This window comes from Abramis brama, assembly GCF_963993115.1.
Source record: "Abramis brama genome assembly, chromosome: 18".
NCBI lineage: Eukaryota > Metazoa > Chordata > Actinopteri > Cypriniformes > Leuciscidae > Abramis > Abramis brama.
Window position 1 is genome coordinate 6951315 of NC_139980.1, and position 23044 is coordinate 6974358.

The following is a 23044-nucleotide window of genomic DNA, read 5'->3' on the forward strand; positions in this document are numbered from 1 at the left end:
TCAAATATATGCTGTAAATTTTTACCGGTACTTTCTATACATTAAAGAATCCTGAAAATGTTATGGTTTCCACTCAAATATTAACCAGCACAACTGATTAAAAAAAAGATAATAATAAAAAATGATTCTTGATCACCATATCAGAATGATTTCTGAAGGATCGTGTGACACTGAAGACTGGAGTAATGACTGCTGAAAATTCAGCTTTGCCATCACAGGCATAAATTACGTTTTAAATTATATTATAATAGAAAGCAGTTATTTTAAATTGAAATAATATTTCACAATATTACTGTTTTTACTGTAGTTTGATTGAATAAATGCACCCTTGGTAAGCATAAGATTCTTCTTTCAATAACATAAAAAAAATCTGACTGAGCCCAAACCTTTAAATGTTAGTGTAGCTACAGAAAGTATTTTACTTAAAGAAATGATCAAATATGTTACATTGAATTGATGGTTCTTAGTATCCATCATGTTGGAAATTAGTGTGTTAGAAAGAGTTAATCTTTTCAGTAAGTTTACATTGTGTGAGAACTCTGCTCTGTGTATGTGATACTTGTACACCTGTGTATTTTTGAGTGGGTCAGGGTGTTATTTGCTTTTGTGGAGGTTCTTTGGTTCCTTGCTGTGGGCAGTGGATGCTCCACCAACCCACACACTGTGTATTTATACTTTAGATATGTAATCCAGTTTGCCTCTCCATCTAAGCCAAGGGGGTCGGCTGCAACAATAAAGTCAGCCCGCTTGCTGTTAGTCATTACTGAATAACTGCTCGATGCCCAGAAGTGGATTATGTTTGGATGGAATATGCACTGCGTTATTCTGGCTTTTGAAAAATGTTGATGATGGTTATTGTCCGCACTCTCATACAGAGTTTGGTTTTTGTATGCCATTGGTGAAGCACAATTGTGGGTGTTTGGACTGCTTAATGCTTAAACAGAAAGCAATATAATGAGAGATTTAAAATAACAGAGCAATGGTAACTGTAAATGTTATTCGTTTTACTACTATGGCATAAGTTTTTTGGAAGTGGTTATATCATGGTTTTTGGACCTGTTCTTTGAAGTGTGTTGGAGTACCATGTTTAACAGATGAGATGTGAAAATCTTTCAAACGATACGAAGTGTGACGGTGGACTTTGTGGGAAACGCGCATCCCATTAACACTTGCTGTAGTTTAGCGCTACCATTCACTTACAACACTTATCAAGTCTTTATTCATCACTTGGCAATAACGTATGTAAAAACACAAAAACATGGAATTATTTAATGTTTATTAAAGGAGAGAGCTTTAAAATAAGCAGTTAAAAAATGACTTTATTTTTTGTGGGATGTTCTATACAGCAATACCATCCTGTTCTTTTGAAGTACCTGGGAGTATCAAGTAAATATTATATATGAATATGATGATTTTTAATTACCATGATGTACATAAAAGATCTGTGTAATATATTTTTGAGTTTTTTTATTGGGAACAAGGGTGATAACTCAAGGCTCTCTTCTTATGGGCATCAAACCAGCAACAATTTGATTTCCAGCCTTCCAAACAGTGTTGTTTGTCCCTTCAGGCAAAGAAAGAAAAACAATATGGCTGGATTAGATATCAACAAGTTATTCATCTCAGTCCGTACTTCAGCAAGCTGCTGCTACTGTGGGAGAGAAGTTTATGTTGTGATGAATTTGCAAGCTCATTTTTCTACCACACACGTACTTGTTTTCCCTTAGTGTTTTTACAGATCAGGCCCACGCACAGACAGCAGAATTTTATTTGGCCCCTCTCTTTCTCTCACCAATGTTTCTAACTTCTGGCCCCCACTTTTCTTTGTCTTCCTCCTCCAGTATCACTGTAAAAACGGGCTAGTGGCTCTCTTTAGTCCAGCCTCATTACTGCTATGGCTGGCTAGTTACGTATGAGTTCCAAGCATACCAGACAGAGCAGGAAGCTTTAGATGTCCATTCCAGAGGCTTAATGAAAGGAAAGAAGCAAGGGAGAGATGAAGCAGCAAGGTAGAGAAGAAAGGTTTGAAGATTTTCAGAATTGGAATTGAATTCATAATGTTCTTCTATAGCATATGAGGGGTCTGTCCAAGTTTACTAGCACTGTGTGGAGTAGTCAACAACATAATAGCCATCCCTGTCTTTTTGCTAATTTCCTCCCATTCCCATTTAGCAAAGTATTTGATGTCCCCTCTGCGACACTTCACACTTTGACTTTCATAATTTCCATAGCAGCCACATTGTCTTTGGAATGAATTTTGCTCATGCATAAACATGAGGTCCTTTAGGGAAGTTTGAGAATGGTTTAGCAATTATCTTGTGCATGTGATGAGCAATTTGTCTCATTATTTGAAATCTTCTCTATTGTTTCCCTCCATCATCTCCACCCCCTCATTCACAGTGTGGCAGTGGCTCGCTCACGAGATGTACCTGCCTTTGGACCACCTATTCCTGAGGATGCTACATTCCCGAATTCTACAGTCTTTCGAGATTTCCTTCTGGCTAAGGTCATCAACGCTGAAAATGCAGCCCACAAGTCAGACAAGTTTCGCGCCATGGCCACTCGGACACGGCAGGAGTACTTGAGGGACCTGGCAGAGCGTCACGTTACGAGCACGCCTATTGATCCCTCGGGCAAATTTCCTTTCATTTCTCTGGCCCACAAGCGTAAGGAGAAGACCCGGCCGTACCTTGGTGCGGAGCTGCGGAGCCCAGGAGCCATCACCTGGCCTGTTCACGCCGAGGACCATGGCGCCGGAGGAGAACTGGAGGCCCTGCTGGCCATTTCAAATGACTTTCTAGTGCTGGTGGACCCAGAAGCCAAGGCTGTTGTCTTTAACTGTGCTGTCCGAGATGTCATTGGTTGGACCCTGGGAAGCCCTGCTTCCATGAAGATCTACTATGAACGTGGAGAGAACATCTCCCTGCGCTCCATCAATAACAACACAGAAGACTTCCGTGAGGTTGTCAAACGTTTAGAGGTAAGTGTGGAGTTGCAGGTATCATGACAGATGGAATTTTATTTTTTATTTAATTTTTTTGCTAAATGTAAGGAATTTTAAGCATTTGTCATTCAGTCAGTCAGTCACAGCACATGGACCTGAGAGCTTGTCTCTTGGTTCTTAATCATTTTTGTTTTGTATCCAAGTGGGATTATAGCTGTCAAGGTTTTGGAAAAAGCTCAAAGTAGTTTTGAGGGCTGTGTTGTGTATGTTTCATCGTGTGAATTAATGGTGTGTATAAGAGAGCCTTTGCATAACTGTGCAGTGGCTTGAATGTACTCCTGATTTGGCCCCCTGCCCATTATGTCACTCTTCAAGTGCAAGAGCTGTTGCCATGGTAACTAGTACTCGGCGAACTGAATGCTCATGATCTCCATCACAGTCATGAAACATATAAACAGAGTTTTCTTTATACTTTGAGAAAAAAGCCCTGATCCTGATTTGCAGATGGGTTCAATAGCTTGTGATAGACATTTCCAATCCATTTTGCGTATTTTGGATAAGGTCTTACATCGTTAATAGAGGACATGGTTCTAAATTGCATAAAACTACTTTAGAATTGAGAAAATCTTTGTCAGACAAGTCATATCAGTCTCCCCCTTTCTTCTCAGCACCTAACTAAAGGCTGTGAAACATCTGAGATGACCTTGCGGAGGAATGGGCTGGGCCAGCTTGGCTTTCACGTTAACTATGAAGGCATAGTGGCAGAGGTGGAGCCGTACGGCTATGCCTGGCAAGCGGGGCTGAGGCAAGGCAGCCGATTGGTCGAAATTTGCAAGGTGGCTGTGGCAACACTTTCACACGAGCAGATGATAGACCTGCTCCGCACCTCAGTCACTGTGAAAGTTGTCATCATACCACCCCACGAGGACGCCACACCACGCAGGTAGGTCTTTTAGTATCAATTAATGGTTCTTGACTGAATCTTGGTGAATAAGTAGCAATTATTTTTGTCAGATTGTAAAAGTAAACCAGTCATTCCAAGTTTTGCAATAAGACAACAATACAAAACATTGCACCTTTGTGCCCACACATGCAAACCAAAATAGATGAGATCCGCCTTTCCAGTCTAGGCTTGCCTGCAGGCGCTGTGCCAACTTGAAGGTTATAATGATCAGGGTCTAAACTACAAATCATCAGACCCACTGGATTTTTATTTGCGTTCACTTGTCTTTTTTTTCTTTTTCTTTTTACAGTGGTGGTGCATTATTATTATCCTTAGAAAACCTGCAATTTCCATTTTTTACAGTTTATGTTTCTATCTAAACTAAAAACTGACACTCCTCTGTATCTTCTGGGTTTTAAGCAAACGAGAGGAACGACAATTTAAAGGAGAACTCCGGTCAATTTTAACATTGAGCTCATTTTTTTGTACATTTGGAGTGCTGTCAATACAGAGAACGAGCTCAAAGTTAAAATTGACCGGAGTTCTCCTTTAATTCCTGAATGTGAATTGAGGTAGCAAACAGGATTCAGAATTTCTATTTTAATTTAAGGATTACTAATTTCATTTTTAAGTGTTGTTTATAAATCCTGGGAGTTTATAGGCCTTACATAGAGAATGTTATTTATTTTAGTTGGTTGGTTATTTAGTAACTTTAGTGCACCAGGTTGGAGTAACATTTCCAATGTTACTCCAACACAATTTTATTCCAATGCAATAAAAATGTTAGGGTTAGTAAGATTTTTTTTTTTTTTTTTTTTTTTTTTTTTTTAAAGAAATTTTAAAGAACTTTTTTCAGAAGGGATGCATTAAATTGATCATAAGTGACTAAAGACATTTATAATTTTACACAGATTCCTATTTCTAATCATTTCTGTGTTCTGTCATTCTGTCATTTCTTTTGAATGGTTACTTACCAGGGTTATTATAGTTTTGCATTTTTCATTAGTTTTTATTTTTATTTCGTATTGACTTTTTGTTTTCAAATTCAGTTTAGTTTTAATTAGTTTTTAAAGTGGGTTTGCTAGTTTAGTTTAGTTTTTATTTTTTGAAAATGCTTAGTTTTAGTTTAGTTTTTATTAGTTTTAGTGTTAGTTTTAGTCTTTTTTTGTAATTTGGGTTATTTGTCAGGGGCAAGATTCAAAAAGGTCAGAATTCACACCCTATACAAATACCACAGCTGTACAATTTTCACACCCTATACTAAATTTACCCTGTACAGTCAATAGCCTACTCATCTGGATTGAAGCAGCAAACATTCTGTGTAAAAGTAAAAAATTGACATAACATTATTTAATATTTGAATCACAGCTTATAGTGTTATGACATCGACAACCACAACCAAAAAGTGCATTTTACCTCAAACTTGCGACTAGTTAACTTTCTAAAGAAGGCGCAATCGCTTCTCGGGTCGACATTAACACACTGACAAAATTATATTCAGAATTTAAAATAGCCTATTGTTATACCACTTTTTAATGTGTGATTGTGTAAAGGTGTTCACGAGATAGAGATACCAACCTTTCGCGAAGTTGCTTTCAACGTCGAACGAACACTCGTTCTCATGGAGACGCGGTTTGCACGGAGGGGCTGTGTGTGTGTGTGTGTGCGTGCACGCGCGCATGTGAGAGACGCATGAGTGACAGAGAGATGGAGGGAGAGCAGGGAAAGGAAATGCAGCTGAAGGAAATGCAGCTGAACGAATAGCTGCGTGTTTTAAATAGCATTAAAAAATGAAAGATCTTGACAAAGACTAAAACTAAGGACATTTACTCTATAATTTTATTTTATTTTAATTAGTTTTGCCAAACACACATTACAGTTTTAATTAGTTATCGTTTTTTTGTAATGCCTCGTTTTTATTTTTATTTCAGTTAACGACAATGTTTTTTCCCACCTAGTTTTCGTTTTTTCGTTCGTTTTCGTTAACGATTATAACCTTGTTACTTACTCCACGAAAATATTAAACACTACAACCATTTCCAACATTGATGATAATAAAAAAATGCTGCTTAAACACCAAATCAACATTATTAGAATGATTTCTGAAGGATCATGTGATCCATGTGATCACCGAAGACTGGAGTGATGGCTGCTGAAAATTCAGCTTTGTAATCACAGCAATAAATGACATTTTAAAAGATATATTAAAATAGAAAATGGTTATTTTAAATCATACTAATATTTCACAATATTACAGTTTTTACTGTATTTTTGACCAATTAAATGCAGCCTTGGTGAGGCTGCCTTAAGCGCTGTCTTTCAAAAACATTTTAAAAAATCTTACTGTAACCAAACTTATAAACGGTTGTGTAAATGCCTCATTTCACCTTCAAGATCAAGTCAAATGCTCTTCATTACCACTAACTACCAAATTTGTCATCTTATAGGGGCTGTTCAGAACTGCACCGTATGCCAGTTGTTGAATACAAGGGCAGCAATGAGAGCGGCTCATTTGAGTACAAGTTTCCTTTCCGGAGCAATAATAACAAATGGCAGCGCACCTCGTCCAGCCCACAGCAGTCCCTCACTGCCTCACCTCAGAGTCACAGTGGGACCCCGAACCGTGCCGTCAGCCTGGGGGCCAGCATGGGCAAGACCCTCTCTGCCGAGCGGCCTGAGAGAGCTGCTGCCATCCCCCGCAGCGTGTCCAGTGATGGCCGACCCCTAGACCCTAAAAGGTGTGTACGATAGCTGCTTTAATGGAGTGGAGCTTTTGTTAAGTTACTCTTCCCCTTCATTTTTTTGTCGTTCTTCCTGTCTCTCGTTTATCTTTATTTGTGTCTATCGCTGTTTCTCTACCTCTCTCAGGATGTCTCCAGGGTCTGAGAACTATGCCCTGACCTCCTCTCTCATGTTGGGGCGCTCGCCCCACAACCGCAGTTCCCCCAGTAACCTCTCCTGTTCCAGTGACACGGGTTCAGGCTCTGCTCACTGGAGGCAGAAGTCCATGCCTGAGGGGTGAGGCTCTACAAAAATACCTCCTCTTACTGTCTACCTCCTCTTCGTCCTTGGTTTCTTTTGAGCACTTAACTGTCCATCCCTTAATCACCCAGTCATCTCTCCAATTTATCTGTTCAAACTTTCACACAATGCATTGGTTTGCAAAATGAGGCATGTGATTGACAGGCGTATACATGTTTATGTTTACATAGATTTGCACACAACAGGCACTCTCCTCTCCCAGCGGAGCGGCAAATGGTGGCAGAGGGAGGAAGCAGCGGCAAGTCGACCCCCAGCTGGCCCAGAGTGGAGGACAGCTCTGACAGACCACCATCAGGTTAGACCACACTCCATCGGTGATGAATTATAGAAGGGGAGGAGGCTAAATGCAAGATGTCTGAAAGGGAGGGCAAGAGGAGATCAATGAGGAAGCTCTGCAGGAGTGAATGAATGAGCTATACAAAACTATTAACAATGAAATAATGAGGAGAATGAATGAAGACAAAACTGACTTTTTTTTTAAGCGAATGATGACAGAAATAGTGCTTGTATTATGGGTTTAGAGGCCCTCGGTGCTTGATATTTGAATGAATCGTGATTATAGACTTTGCTTCTAGACTCATCAAAACATGATGCCATTCATAAACCCTCAAAACACAAAAAATAAATTGTACCTTTTTTAACAGTAACACCACCCCCTCTTTGCCAATTTCAAGCATTTCTTAAATCAGATGCTTTTGCTAAACTTAAGTAAAAAAATCACTTGGGGCATGGGTATTAATGCAGATTATTAGATTTGATTCAATTCTCATTCTCAAGCTTTTGATTTGAGTTTATTTTATTCTGATTAATTTAATCATATTTCAGTTGTCCATTTTGCTTACATATATATTATTATTATACAGGGAACTTTCTGACTTTGTACATTTAGGAAGATTAACAACAGGGCAGTCCAATTGCTACTTATGGAACAGATGTAATCATCTTGTCCCACACTGTTTGTGCTACGCATTATTTCTGTATTATTTGTATACTGTTTTTATTAATATTTTGAATTGGCTTTTATTTCTATATATTCAGTTTGTAGTTTAATTTTAGTTTAAGTTTTAGTAATCGTGGTTTTGTCATTTAATTAGTTTTCTACATGCACATAGCTTTATTTTCATTTCGTGTGTAGTTGAACTGATTTTAGATCTTCATCCTAAAATTATTAATTTCACAACATTTCTATTTTTTGTTTAAGGTTTCCAAGTTTAAAGTTTTTCATCTAACATTTATGAGATGAAACATAACATTTTCTTTTTTCAAAATATTTTATTTTCAACTTTATTTAAATGACCGAAAACAATTTTGAATGGTTTTAATTTTAGTTAACAATAACAACCCTGATGTTACAGACATGTTAAGGACAGGTGCACTATTATTTTACAAAGAGTAAAATTAGGACTCTTAGGACATTTTTACCTGGTCAGGGATAAAGTGGGTGAAAAGATCCCATAGGTTTACATTGGAGGAAGGATCTGAGGATCAGAATATCAAAGGGACTTGAGGATGGGCTCTTTTGACTTTGGCCAGTAAGTAACCACTCAGAACACCTTAGCAACTGCATGGTAATATCCCGGCAACCACCCACGACACCTTAGCATAGTGGCCGCCGCACGGGCAAGCACCACTCACATTCACTTGAAGATATGTAAAAACCTAGTCTTTCTTCTCAAGTGCTTTCATTAGAAAACACTGAAAGTGACACATTGTTTTAACCCAAGATCTCAGGGAAACACATTACAGACGTTTTAGCATGAAAACCAATGCAATGAAACTCTCCTTTTTAGGGTGCTTGTTGCCATGCTGTAGGCTATGTGGTTTTGTTATACCATATTTCCACCTGGCATTGACTGCTTCTTTTTCTTTCGGGCCACACTTGTTTGTGCCCGCAGCTCAGTTCAGTTTGATCTTCTCACACACACCAGATCATCTGATCCTTCCCTCCCCTGAATACCTCTCTCTTGTATAACCGTGGTAAACCTTAGAGCGCTCGATAGATCAAGCATAGTCTTTGAAAGTAAGCTGTGTCCAGTGAAAGGCAGCAAACCTAAATGTTGTCTCAGAACAGCATGCTGTATATGGGTTCAAGCAAAGATAGAAATACCTCCTCTTTCCTGCTGGTACGGTTGTGTAAGCAGCGCTTTGTGTCCCTCTAGCCCCCCCCCCACACCACCACACACACACACTCTCTCTCACTCTTCAAGGTCCAAGTGTGCTGTGACTCACACTACCACCCCCTTTCTGCATATTTTTCTTACTTCTCTTCCTCTCTCCATTCCTCTGCTTCTCCACATGTCTCCTGTTTTTGACAGGAGTATTACTGTGTTTTTTTAAAAAAAGACTGCAGGACCTGCAAGGCAGTCTTATGCTACCTCCGCTGTGTCTGTCTGTCTGTCTCTCGCTTTGTCTCTGTTTATGTCCCTCTTTTGTATATTTCTCTGTAACCATCTCACTGTTTTCAGCTTCTCTGACTGTTGTGGTCAAGCGGCCCACCTCCACACACTCTTGACCCCTCTTAGCTCCGCTTTGTGGCATCTCGAAGACTCGGATGGTAATAGCAAGGTCCAGCCCACACGAAACGCATCAAAACACATCTGAGCATTTGGCCCAGTAAACCTTATGACCCGTGCTGTAAATGTTACCATTGCCTAGAATTACAGTGCGGGTCAGAATTAGTTGCACCCTTGGTAATATGATCAAAAAGGCTGTAAAAAAGAAATCTTCATTGTTTATCCTTTTGATTTTTTTAGTTTTTTTTTTTAATGCAAAAATCTAACCTTTTATTGAAGTAAAATAATTGAAAGTGGGGGGAAAATCAATTATAAAAATTAATGTTTTTCTCCAAAACACATTGGAAACAATTATTTGCCCCCTTTTATTAAATACTTTTTGCAACCTCCTTTTTCCAAGATAACAGCTCTGAGTCTTCTATAATGCCTGATGAGTTTGGAGAACACCTGACAAGAGATTAGAGACCATTCCTCCATACAAAATCTCTCCAGATCCTTCAGATTCCCAGATCAATGTTGGCGCTTCTTTTCTTCAGTTCAGCCAACTCATTTTCTATAGGGTTCAGGTCTGGGGACTGGGATGGCCATTGCAGATGCTTGGTTTTGTGCTCAGTGACCCATTTTTGTTTTGATTTTGGTGTTTGTTTTTGGATCACTGTCCTGTTGGAAGATCCAAACATGGCCCATTATAAGATTTCTAGCAGGGGTTGTCAGGTTTTGATTTTTTATCTGTTGGTATTTGATTGAATCCATGATGTCATGTATCTGAACAAGTCCAGGATCTCTGGCAGAAAATTAGGCCCACAGCATTAAAGATACAGCAGAGTATTTCATTTTACACATGGGGTACTTTTTTATCCCTGTATGAACCAAACCCATATTAAGGGTTTGCTGCCAAAAAAGCCCCTTTTTGCTTTGTTTTCAACATGTATATGCCGCTCTCATGATTGCAGACGACTGTTCGGAGAATGAGAAGTCAGTCACCAAATGCTTGACCTATGTTGGTTTTGTCTCTTGGGGTGGCTTTGAGAAAAGTCACCTCGCTGATTTGTTATATTTATAAAGATTCAAATTTTAGACCCAAAGAACCTTAACTTAAATAAATATAATATAATTTTATTCTTTTATATAGATATTTATTTTTAAACGATTTAATCGAAGACTATTTATGCACCACTAAAACTAATGAAATGCAAACAAAAAAAAGCTAAAAACCCATTCTATTAGTAAAGTAATTAAATGGTAATATAAAAATCCCACCTGGCAGAATCTTAGGGTGTGTAAATATACAGATGAATTCATCAGCTTTGGATCTAAATAATGTAGAATTTGTTCAAATTAGAGGAAGACAAATACAAGAAGGGAAGAGAAGAGGGAGGAAGACCAATAAAACATTTTTCTCTGAGATTTGTTCTACTGTAGTTGACCATGCCATATTCGGACGCGAGTAGTTTTCTAAACTATACAATTCTTATCACTCGACGTATGTGATTTCATGTACTGATTCAGATGGGACTAACATTTCCATGTTTATTACAGAAGTGTGTGTGTGTGTGTGTGTGTGTTTTCTAGATGTGGGCGTAATACAGAAGGTCATGTGTTGTGCTTGCGTGCATCACAAATGACGTATATGTTTAATAAAAAAAAAATGTTATGAACTACTTGGATACAACTTGGTTGGCTGTTTATAATAAACCCACAGAAGTGGGCAGAGACATGTATTATTTTTGCCATATTTGCAATTTCCTTAATTTGGCTCTATTTATTAATATTGAAATAAAATGAAAGCGAAAATTTGGAGTGCAAACGGGAGCTCAGGGAGGTAAAAAAAAAACACAAGAAGCATTAGGATAATACAATATCAGCAATCACTGACATTCGCATTTGGACGGGATTAGATTTCTCACAGTAGGTCATTTTCCCTGGAATTTTTAATGAGGTTGTGTGAGAAAAACACAGACAAGGCACTTTCGGACATTGTGAAACATGAATTTCTGTAATGTCCTCCATGAAATCAGTCCTATCCAAATAGGGCTTGTGTCTTTTTTCCTATATAAGGCTGGAAGGTATGTGACAAATCCAAATGAGGCATACTTTTTGCCATTTTTGACAGATTTCTGACATTTTTAACATTCACATCCAAACCTTTACTTTTTTCCCAGTAGCTTCCATATACTTTTCCTGAAGTGATGTTCCATTTCTCTAAAGCAGTCATGTTAGCACAAAATTGTACATTCAGGAAATAATTTGAATTGAGTAAAAAGTGTTTGATTTCATCTTAAAAGATCGTGGTTTGTACAAACTGAGTTTGAGTTCTGAGATACTGCAAGGTATTATTATTCTGAAAAACAAACAAAACTCTGCTTTGAATAGCTAAAGGGAGGTAGAGGCAGGAAGTAGGGTGTCAAGAGGGGAAGGAAAGCCTTTTCATAAAGCTCGAAAGGAATTGCCCCCCTCTGATAAAGCAATGTTGCAGTGGCTCATGCATGTACAAAGAAATGGCCTTATTTTCCTCCTTTTTTTTTCAAATGTATGCCCATGTCTACTCGATTTTGTCTTAAAGCCTGTAATCAGTCTGTGTGAACTGTAACACAAAGTCTCTGACGTTTTAGAATCATTTCAAGTCTGTGCATTTTCCGACATTCTGCTTCCTGTCCATCCATCCCCTCCCCTTTCTGAATTCTGTGTACTTTAATTGCTTGTACCATCTATTTTTGTTATGATGGCCATTATGTAACAGCCAACAATTACACAATAGTTTCTTTTGCACTCACTGTCCTGTAATAAAATCAGCACAGACTGCATAAGCTATATTGGTCAAATCAGATTTCTTTGAGATCAGATTGTCTATGATTTTATTTCAAGGAGGATAGACTATTGTGTGTGTGTGCACGCGTGCAAGTGTACTTTAGGCTTTGTTTATGACATTTCTCATCTAAATGAGTCTCAAGTGTGTCTGTTTCCTCCCTGCTGTTATCTTCTGTAGATGCTCCAGTCACTAAGTCTAGCTCATCCTACTCGGGCGGCCCACGCATCCAGAGACAGGAGCAAGTCATTCACCTTTCACCCAAGAAGGGCAGCCAGGTGGGTTCTCAACTGCTGCATACAACCGCTCTTAAAAATGGCGCCCCGTGGTACCTCTTCACTAAAAGGAGCTTTAAATGGCGAGCATTACCATAAAATACCACAAACAATAGTTTGTTAAAACTAAGTTAATATGTTAATCAGAAATATGGTCATAAAGTACAATTTGTATGGTTGAGGGTGGACTAATTTGAATTTCAGCCCTAAGCAACCTAGCAATAGCAGAGCAACGCAAAGAAATCCACTCAGAACACTTTAGCAGCTGGGTCAGTAAAATATACACTACTGTATATGCTATCAAATGTTGGTGCTCAGTAAGATTTAAAAAAAAAAAATTGGGAAAGAAATTAAATTGATGTAAAGTGACAGTAGACATTTACTGTATAATGTTACAAAAGATTTTAAATCTTTTTCCATTCAAATTAGTGCAGTTCTTTTGAACTTCATATTCATTGAACACTGAACAATTAGCAGTAATGGCTGCTGAAAATTCAGCTTTGCCATCACAGGCAAAAAATACCTGAACAAGACAAACCTGGTCTTGTCAAAAAAAGCACACAGACATGAGTTTAAACGGGTTCTCTCTATGATATAATAATAATAATAATAATAATAATAATTGTTATTATTTTTTTTTTATTTTTTTTTTGCATGTTGGTTGCACCACATTTTGTTGATGACTTTTATTTAGCACATAATTATTAATAAGCAGTAAAAGCAGTTTGTTAACATTTTTTCTAAGAAATACTGTGCCTTAGCATTATGGCGTAAAATCTAGTTTTCTTATCTAGTTTAACTCTTTCTAAATATTTGACCTTTTCAGCGACCATTTCCTTTCTCTTACAGTCTGAAGGTCCGTACTCCCATTCCAGCAGTAATACGCTCTCCAGTACCACGTCTAGTGGGGGTCACAGTGATGACAAGTGGTATGATCTGGGTAGTGGAGGGGTGGGAGAGCAGCCGGACTCTGAGCCGAACGGTCTGGGTGGCGGTGGCTACCTGCAGGGTGCTTCAGCTGACAGTGGCATCGATGCTACGTCATACGGGGCCACCCATGGGAGTTCTAGCTCTCTGCTGGCTGTGGGAGCAGCTGGGGCCAGAGAGAGAGCTCCTTCACCCTGGCACAGCCCTACAGAAGGGGGCCGGAGGGTGCTTGAGAGGTCCCCTCCCGCTGCAGAGTCACCAGTGTCCCCTGCTGAGCCACCACCTACTACCCGAAGCCCACCGACCCATCTACTGGTCCGGGATGGCAGTTCTTACAGTCTGAGTGACATGGCCTCCCATTCTAGGTATTCTTTGATTCACTTTATAAACTTTTACTGAGACTTGTAGTTGTTTTTTATTTATTTATTATTTGAACTAGCAAACAACAACCTAGTAAATACTCAAAACTCCCTAAGCAATGCCCTTGTAACCTTCCAGAATACCTTAGCAACACTCTGGCAACCACACTCAACATCTTAGCATTGTGATGGTGGGCTTTTTTTTATTTGGGCCTGTAAGCAACCACCTAGTAATACCAAAGACTTTATATACAGAAAGACTGTGCACTCGTATTACTATGAATGGGAGAAAGTGCAACGTGCAATATGGCGGAATAAGTCACGCCTTCTAAAGGATAGAGCCAATCACCGATTGGTAAAGTCATCATGTCACTGCAGCTGCCGTTAGAAGAGCTGGTCCCTATAAAAACAGTCAGTGTTCTGAGATGCGCGTTTAGGACTGCACAGGCTTGGTTCAGCATGGAAAATGCCGCTTTTTGTCATGATTCGAGCGTTTAGAAACTACATTTATGAGAAAGTTGTTGTCAGATTTTATTGGTGATTTCAAATATGAAATTTAATCATAATCTTGCCAAAAATACCCTTAACACCTTAGATGTACCCTAAAAACACCATGGCAACCACACACAGCGTTTTAGCAACCAACCACCTAGCAATACCCAGAACACCCTAACAACTGTATAGCAACACCATGGTAACCACCCAACACGCATCTTTGCATTGTGGCAGTGGGTTTATTTGATTTGAGCAAATAACTAACCATCAACACCCAGAACACATTAGATTTCCCCCACATTATAATTTCTCTAGAAAGCACCCAGAACACCCTAGTAACTGCATAGCAACTCCCTGGCAACCACACACATCTTATCTTTGGGCAAGAAATGTTTATCTATTCAGAAATGTGCTCCAGAGTTTGGATGTTAGTTTTGCATGTCATATTACAATTCTTTGATGTACTGTATGCATATTTTTTGTAGTAGTAATATTATGGCAAATAATGCTATAAAGTATGTGTACTAGTTTTCTAGGTTATTAAAGAACAAATTTATTTATTCTGAGACAGACTAGACATGTTTTCCCATTATCTGGCTCTCCCTCAGCACACGCCACTCTGTCAGCCCTGCAGTCCTGAGCTCCAGCCACAGCTCCCCACGTGAAGAGTCTTCCTCGGCCACCTCCCCCTCTTCCTCCTCCTCCTCCTCCCAGAGCTCGGTGTCACCTGGCCCCAAGAGTTTCTATCCTCGCCAAGGGGCCACTAGCAAGTACCTGATTGGCTGGAGGAAACCGGGCAGCACCATAAACTCTGTGGACTTTGGGGACACACGCAAGTAAGTAAAGGTGCTCAGCTGCGGGGATGATGGATGGTTAAAAGATATGTGACTGGATTATTAAGATGTGAAGGAGAGATGTTTCAAAAGATACACACAAGTAAACGGTCACAACAAGTTCAAGTTCATAAATCATGGACTACTTGCAGTCTTGCTAGATAAATTTGTCACATTGTTTAATAGACAAGTTAATGCTCTAGTTGAGTTGGCTCTGACCTCTCTTTTCAGTGGCAATAAATCTATGTAATCTTTTTGTCAGAAGAGTTTAGGTTTTGTTTTCCTTTGGCTCTTGAATCTTTGTTTTTACTAATACATGACTGCCACCTTCTGGAGAGGAAGAGTAATAACAGTAAAACGGCATATTGATCCTGTAAATGTGGAAATGATTGCCTTACAATTGGCAGTCAAGGATTTTGTTTAATTCAGAATCTTGCATTCTGCCTCTTCCCCCTAGAAGACCACAGGGTGAGGGGACAGACACTGGGTCTTCTCAATCCAGGCCCTCTCTTAGGGATCTGCACTCTCCCCAAGCCATGTGCAAGTCCACAGTGGAAGAAGATCTGAAGAAACTGATCGTGCCAGAAATTCCCTCATCCAGTAAGCACAAGGAGAAGAAGGTACGTCATCAACTGAAAAGCGCTGTGATACTGAGCGAGTGTGCTGCCATTTTTGAGTGTTCATTTACACGCGAGCAGCTTATGAAATCCTTCTTCCTTGCAGTCCTCCTCCTCAGGTCTAGCAAGCTCAGGGCGCCGTTCTCTGCAGCGCACCCTGTCAGATGAGAGTATATACCGGGGTCAGCGGCTGCCGTCTCTGGGAGATTCCATTCTGGAGCAGGCTCTGGCCAGCGACGTGCTCTTCAGCTGCTCTACCCTTCCACGATCGCCAACCACCCGTGGCGCCCCACTGCGCAGACCTTCTTACAAAATGGGCATCAAGATGCATGGTAAGAAAACCTGTCATGATTGGGTCATAGTGCCGTTACAGGGTAGCACAATCTATAGAGATGTCCTAGAAATGCATTTATCATAGAGCAAATCTGATAAGCACCTGTCATCAACAGGGGGTCTGTGACAGTACTGCAGGGGCTCCTCCAATTATTGTTTGATCTCAAACTAATTTTTGTGAAAAATACAATATTTTTACAACTTCAAAGCTAAATTCAACTTAATGTTTCATTGTCTGGGACGTTTTCATTCAGTACCGCTGCAGTCCCCTAAATTTCCCCATTATGTTCCCAATCACACACATGCGCGCACACACGCCACCTCACGTTTTCTCATTGGCTATGTGTTAGGTGACCTCTCAGCGTCTGACACCTCTCTAGCAGACCTGCACGAGCGGCACAGGCTGCCTCCTCCTGAACTGGGTCTCATGCCCCTCCCGGACACGGACACAGACAGCGGCCTGGACTGGACCCACCTCGTGGATGTTGCCAATGCTTACGAGGGTGAGAGAAGACCACAGCGCAGTGAGCCCATTTCTCTTCTCTTTACCTGTCCTCCTCAGCTATGTTACAGTTTTGCACAATCCATCTGTCCATCTTCTGTAGGAAGGAGAGGTTTTTACTTAGTTAATATTTACATGTCAAGGTGTTTCTTCAAATATGGGCACTTTCATATGCCAGGGGTTGATTGTTAAAGCTACACTATGTCACTATGTCCGTGCACAGTGAAAAGTAGCTTCGGCTCTAAATTTGACATGGATCAAGAAAAACTGACCAAGGATCATTCAAAACTGCAAACCTCTGCAAGACACATGATGCAGTTTTGTAGTTTTTGTTGTTCTTACTTATTTGAGTTAGTTGCCTAGTTAGTTAGTCTTCTATTTCAGCTTTATTTCAATTGCTGAAAACAAGTTGACTTACTGCATGCAATTATGATTCATAAAATTAGCATTAGAAAGCGACGTTATTCCAAAAATGCTATTTCCATCAGTGTCATTTCCACCACAGAATGTTATCAAACACAAAACATGTGGAGAGAATGGTGCTTGTGATGGCAATGTTCATAAAAAAATGGCATTTGACTGTAAAATTAATTAACCTAATGAGAGTGTGAAATGTGTTTTAATTTCTAAAGGATCACAAGACGGGGCCAAAAGTGCCCATAGTTAAAGAAACACACATTACTGGGGTTTATGACATTAAGGATTTATCCATTTTGTGCGAAGATGTAATATGCTGAATTTGCTGAAACGTAAGGATTTAGAATAATGAGTGAAATGCTGTTACATTAATGGAAATGTCCCCTGAGGGCTTGCACTGATGGACAGATGTGAAATAATGTGCGACTGTGTTAAGCTCGAGGTGCTGCTTTATCATATGCCTAATAATGCCTTCACAGTTAAATGAATGCTCTGCTTGTCATCACACCACCATCATCATCTCTCTCTCTCTTTCTCTCAACTCCATCGCACTCTTCTCTTCCCATTCCCCTCTCAGTGCAAAGAGGGTTTATGTTTAGTTCTCAGGACGTCAGTCAGAGAGGAGAGTCTTCACTCAGTCCTCAGCATCTAGAGCTGCAGCCAGTGCCCCACACCAGACTCTCCCCCAGGTACATCCGCTACCCTCTCACTTCTCAGCTTTTTCATAATAGTCCAATAAATAATCTCTAATTCTTTTGGTATGTGTATTGTGTATGTGGTTTCTTAGTTGTGTTGTAGTTTCTTGCATATGGCATCCATTTTGTCCTAATTCTGGCTCTTCTGTTAGTGAGGGGCCTTCAAGCTACAGTGGGAAGGTTTCTCAGCTGGAGGCTTTGGTGAAGATGTTGCAGGAGGACTTGAAGAAAGTGAGTAGAACTTATACAATATTCATAATAGCCTCTTTGACCTATTCAGGGTTAAATAAATCAGGAATAATTGACAACCATTTATTGAAAACCAATGCACACCTGTGGTGAGGGCAGTTGCTAGAATTTCCAGGGCCCTGGTTCTGTTTTTATTGGTTCCCCCCTCAGTTGAAGTTATTTTCCGAGGGTGTCGGTTAAAGTGTGGGCCGTCGGGAATCTTTTCCACTTTTCCCTCCTTAATGATGGCTCTGCTTGTGGTGGTAATGCACCAACAATGTGTGAAGCACTCATTTTCAACAATACAAACAGATTGTAGTCAGTTATTCTGCTTTTACTATGGCAACCACATGTAAAGGTCAATAAAAGTGTAACAGTGCCAGTCCACTTTCTCAGGGGCCTTGGTTCCTGAAGTGTTTTATAATCCTGATAGGGATTTAAGAGTTATGAGCCAATACAACCAGCTATGAGGTGGATAACAACTATTTGAAAATAGGACTTAAAGACAAAAGTACTTAATGGCTTTAATAAGGGAAAGAATAACAATGCCATGAAGACGATGGAGAAATTAAAACAATTGATTTAAAGGTGACATGTTATGCCCCTTTTCACAATATGTATTATAAATCTATGGTGTCCCCAGAATGGGTCTGAAATTTCAGCTCAAAATACCCCCCCGATCATTTATTATAGCTTGTCAAAGTTGCCCCTTTTTGGGTGTGACCAAAATCGCGCCATTTTTGTGTGTCCCTTTAAATGCAAATGAGCTGCTGCTCCTCGCCTCCGTTGAGAAGACGGTCGATCCTTTACACAAGCTTCGGATACTCCAGCAATAACAAACGTGAATTTCAGTCAAATAACCCATAGCGGAGTGCAGCCTTACAGAGAGACTAAGGAAGAGATTGTAACTTTTAGACAGCACCTGGACGTTTCTGAATGGTTAGTGGATACATGATACATGGATGTAGTTGTTGTGGAGTTACCTTGATTAATCTCATCAACTTGCATGTACTGTCATGTTTAACTTTTACACAAGTTGACACAGTTCCCTGAGGTCTTTATAAGACCGCTGTGGCATTTTTATTTTGGTGGTCAAATAGTGTTCTGTGCTTGTCTGTGAGGCCAACAACAGAACAGTTTGCATGCTTTGCTCAAACTTTTGCCATTGCGTTAGAACTGGTTACACTGTTGTTGCTTGCGTATAATAATGCATAAACCAAATGGCGGCGCCGTGGGTGGAAACGTGCAGATTAAGGGGCGGTAATATTATAATAATATTCCCTTCTAGTGTTGTCACGGTACAACGTTTTCACGTTTTCATGGTTGGTAAATGCACAGGGGACCCTATTATAGCACTTGAACACGGAAAAAGTCAGATTTTCATGATATGTCCCCTTTAAAGATTTTTCGCTTATAGCGATTCTCTGATTGGTAGAAATTTCTCTGCAGAATCATGGGTAATGTCATTTTTGAAGTTGAAAAAGTTTTGTCACTTTGGTAAAGTTGAACTAATACTGGCTGATGACTTCAACAATTACATATACCAGTGATTAACATCCTCATAGCTCACAGTAAGTCTAGTTTATAAGAAGACAAGTTTATAATTCCCCTATGGAGAAAACGGGGATTTTTACTTGTGGAAGTTATATGAAACTGTAATAGTCATCAAATCTTGAACTACTGTAATTAACTCGGAATGATTCACCTCAGAATTTTTATTTTTATTTTTCCTAGATAAAAAGTGTTTGATCATTTGCCTTAAAGTATTATGTATTTTGCTTTTTGTGTTGCATTTACATTCCTAGTTGTAAACAGGAGCTCTGTCGATATTTAAAGTTAGTGTACTCACCCTCACATTTATCATTCTCTCACTAAGTTTTTCTTTTCCTCCAGGAAAGGGAAGAGAAATTGAAACTGCAGGCACAAATTAAGAGGCTTTGGGAGGACAATCAGAGGCTGCAAGAAGAGTCTCAAAGCTCTGCTGCCAAGCTCAAGAAGTTCACAGAGTGGGTCTTTAACACCATCGATCTGAACTGAGCCATCTGCAGAAGACGGTCAAGATCAATAGACTTCTCGAGGACCAGACAGACATGGGAGAGACTTTTACTCCCATGTGTGACCGGATTGAGAATTGTCCATTCACAATTCAATTTGATATTCACATTAGCATTCCTCTTCAAACTGTCAACACATCTGTGGCGGCATGGCTCAAAGTCAGGAAAATACAATTCTTCAGCCCTTTTCTGTGATGACTTCTCCACTCTAGATCCCTTGGGGCATCATTAGAAGCGCCCACAGGAGTAACTAGTAACTGGCTGTGATGCCAGCCTTTGCCTTCCAGGCTGTTCCATTCTTGTCCCTCCTGTGCCCTACTTACAACTGACAACCAGACATTCAGTTCCAGTCATTTGGACAGTGCTACAGCCCTGCCCCATGAAGACCCCCTGCCTCAGAGCCGGAGTAGAAGACTCCTGTGCTACACGACAGCATTTCAGCATCCAGTACCATGTTGTGAAATGTGCGGCGTCATTGTGGTTTTGGAGTTTGTGCTTTTTTCCATACCTGTAAAAAGCCTGTCTGCATGTTCTGGCGAAACCAATCTACAAACTACAAATGTGCCGCCCTGCTCTTCAAATACCAATTGCGTTTCAAAAGAAGGAATGCTCCTTTGGTGGCATTAAGTGTTTTGCTCATAATGAAGTCAAAACTTGTGTTATGTTGTGATGTTTCATCTCAACATCAAACGAAGCAATAGCAGGGAGTCTGAATCCTTGTCCTAAAGACTGGACTTTGGCAATATTCTGCCTTGATTCCTCTCAAATACATCTCAAGTCTGTGGTACGAACACTGATGATCCTACAAGTCTGGAATTTAAGGACATGTCTTATTTTGGGAACAGTTCAGTTATTTATTTCATTTATGTTACGAGTAAACAATTTCGATTCTCTATGCGTGCAGTACAACGGACATCTGTGAATAGCGTTTATTTCGGAAGGGGATGTCACTTCTTTTGGACTCTGTTTTTATTTTTGGTATTATTTTTATTTCTAGTAGAGTTCTGCCTGAGCTGCAGTATCTTTTGTTGTGCAAGTTGTGGAGCCCTAGTCTGGTATTGTTTTGCTTTAGTGCCATCTAGTGGTAATAAGTGATCGTCTCACCTGACTTCAGCTCTAATCTATTCCAGTTTGTTTCCACGTTGCCTATACACACTCATAGTGATGGAAACCTTCCATTCAAACAAGAGATAACGCTGTAAAAACCAGACACACGGGTATTGGATTCAATATCAGGGATGAGAGGAGGTGCCTTTCTGAGAAAAGGGAAAAAAGGAAGCCTAGGAGTCGTATCTGAACTCATAACAGGAGACACAAGTTGCAATGGGTTGCTTGCAGGAACTAGCCTCAGAAAGGATACACACACACACACACACACAGAGTCAGATCTTGGGTGCTTTGGCCGTCATTGGTCAAAGAACGCAGAACCAGGGGGATGGCTTAGTTAAGAGCCGGCTTCACTGTCGGGGATCAATCATATTGAACAACTGCCCTGTAATCTCACACCCGGTTAAAGCACTTTGCTCTTGTTTCTCAGTCCCTCGTCCAAACATGGCGGCATTCCCAGAGCAGAAAGGTCAGGCGTCAAAGACCAAACATCCTGCCCTACTTATATCATTGACCCAAGTAATGTATATTGTATAGATCTCCTCCATTATACTGTTTATACTCTTCAGAAAGCACTAGCTGGTTTCTCAGTATAATGAAGACGAGTCGATTTCTGGATACTTTACGTATTATGAAGAAGATGTGCACAATGGATCCGGATGTAACTTCGATTTGAGTTTGTGAACGGTGAGCAGCCATAATCGATTCTGTTCTAGGAATCACTCGAAGTGTCTCGGAAAGTGCCTCCTGATACCCGTAGAGAACGAAACACTAAGAATGCCAAACTTTTGCCTCGGTCGGGACGACCTGCACAATGTGGAGAACGACATGAGATTATTAGTTTCATTTCTAGGTTTTGCTGCCTCAGTCAGGAGGGTGAAACGAGAGCATCAAACTCCTTGACTGGACAAAACACGACTTCTATTTATTCTGGCATCACTCCACTCGGGTTTGGTATTCATTCTCCCGTCATAATCAATCCTTTATCATTTTTAAACGCATAAATGGTTTTGTTCAAGGTAAATATTGATGACTGTGGGAATGTGAATTTTAATTCATTCTTTATCTCCTATCTCTTCTTATTTTGTTCTTAGTTTTCTGATTTGAATTTCTTTGCACTGTTTTTTTTTTTTCTTATTTCATTTTGTATAAATCTATCGCTATTCGTTTATGGACATGCATAAACATATGGCTCTTGATGTTGCTTCTTGTTCTTGCGTATGCAGTCCCTTTTGAGAGAGATGAGGCTGGGATTGTTTTCCCTCCCTTGATCTCTTTTATATTGTGTCATTAGACGTTATTCCATATATTCTCCCATCTAAACTTTAAAAAAATTGTGTTTTTAACGATGTGCACATTTTAAAAAGGAGCATTAAGATTACAAACAAAAAGTACTGTTTACATATACTGTTCATCTTTGTAAAGTGTAGAGGTTTAAAAAGAGAATTTCCAGTGATTACAGTATTAAGGTTTCATAAATAAATAATAATAAAAAAAACTTGATTTGAGGTGCTGTAATTATTCATGAACTGGTCAAAACGAATGGCTCGTGCTTGCCGCCTGCTCTATGAGGTGTAATCTGCCATTGCTTTCTGAGCCAATAAATTAATCTAAATGCAATAGTTGAATGTCATCCCACGTCTCCTCGTGTTTATTATTGCTGCGATCTGTACCTTTGTTTTATGTTTTCGTCTTTCAGTGTTGTGCTTTTGTGGAAGAAGCTGATTTTTGCCACGGTAGTGGCGAGGATAATTGCACCTTGCAGTAAGTAATCAGCAAAGCCTGTTGAAGAGCAGGGCTGGATTGCCAAGGGCTTCTCACGTCCTCCTGCTGATCTGCCTCTGATTGTGACGTTAACCCTCTTGTGACCGTGCAGCTGAGTCCAGTCTAATGTGATTGTGGCAGTCGCTTCTATTGGAATCGCTGAATTCACTTTTAAATGCTGCGAGGGAAT

The 23044-nt window shown here is 39.9% G+C and overlaps 1 protein-coding gene across 4 annotated transcripts in view; it reads left to right on the forward strand.

Moving 5' to 3' along the window:
• Window positions 1–22816, forward strand: part of sipa1l1 (signal-induced proliferation-associated 1 like 1) — an 89409-nt gene extending 66593 nt beyond the window's left edge. The window contains exons 8-21 of one of the 4 annotated variants that reach the window (XM_084091417.1): window positions 2401–2980; window positions 3613–3887; window positions 6335–6625; window positions 6756–6905; window positions 7100–7224; window positions 12429–12526; window positions 13373–13815; window positions 14913–15140; window positions 15595–15757; window positions 15861–16086; window positions 16438–16611; window positions 17584–17695; window positions 17854–17932; window positions 19823–22816. In XM_084091417.1, the coding sequence (XP_083947543.1) occupies window positions 2401–2980; window positions 3613–3887; window positions 6335–6625; window positions 6756–6905; window positions 7100–7224; window positions 12429–12526; window positions 13373–13815; window positions 14913–15140; window positions 15595–15757; window positions 15861–16086; window positions 16438–16611; window positions 17584–17695; window positions 17854–17932; window positions 19823–19966 (3088 nt within the window). In that variant the 3' untranslated portion in view covers window positions 19967–22816. The remainder of the gene's footprint in view (window positions 1–2400; window positions 2981–3612; window positions 3888–6334; window positions 6626–6755; window positions 6906–7099; window positions 7225–12428; window positions 12527–13372; window positions 13816–14912; window positions 15141–15594; window positions 15758–15860; window positions 16087–16437; window positions 16612–17583; window positions 17696–17853; window positions 17933–19822) is intronic. The other 3 variants (XM_084091419.1, XM_084091420.1, XM_084091418.1) reach the window with 3 other exon arrangements.
• The last annotated feature ends 228 nt before the right edge of the window (window positions 22817–23044 follow it).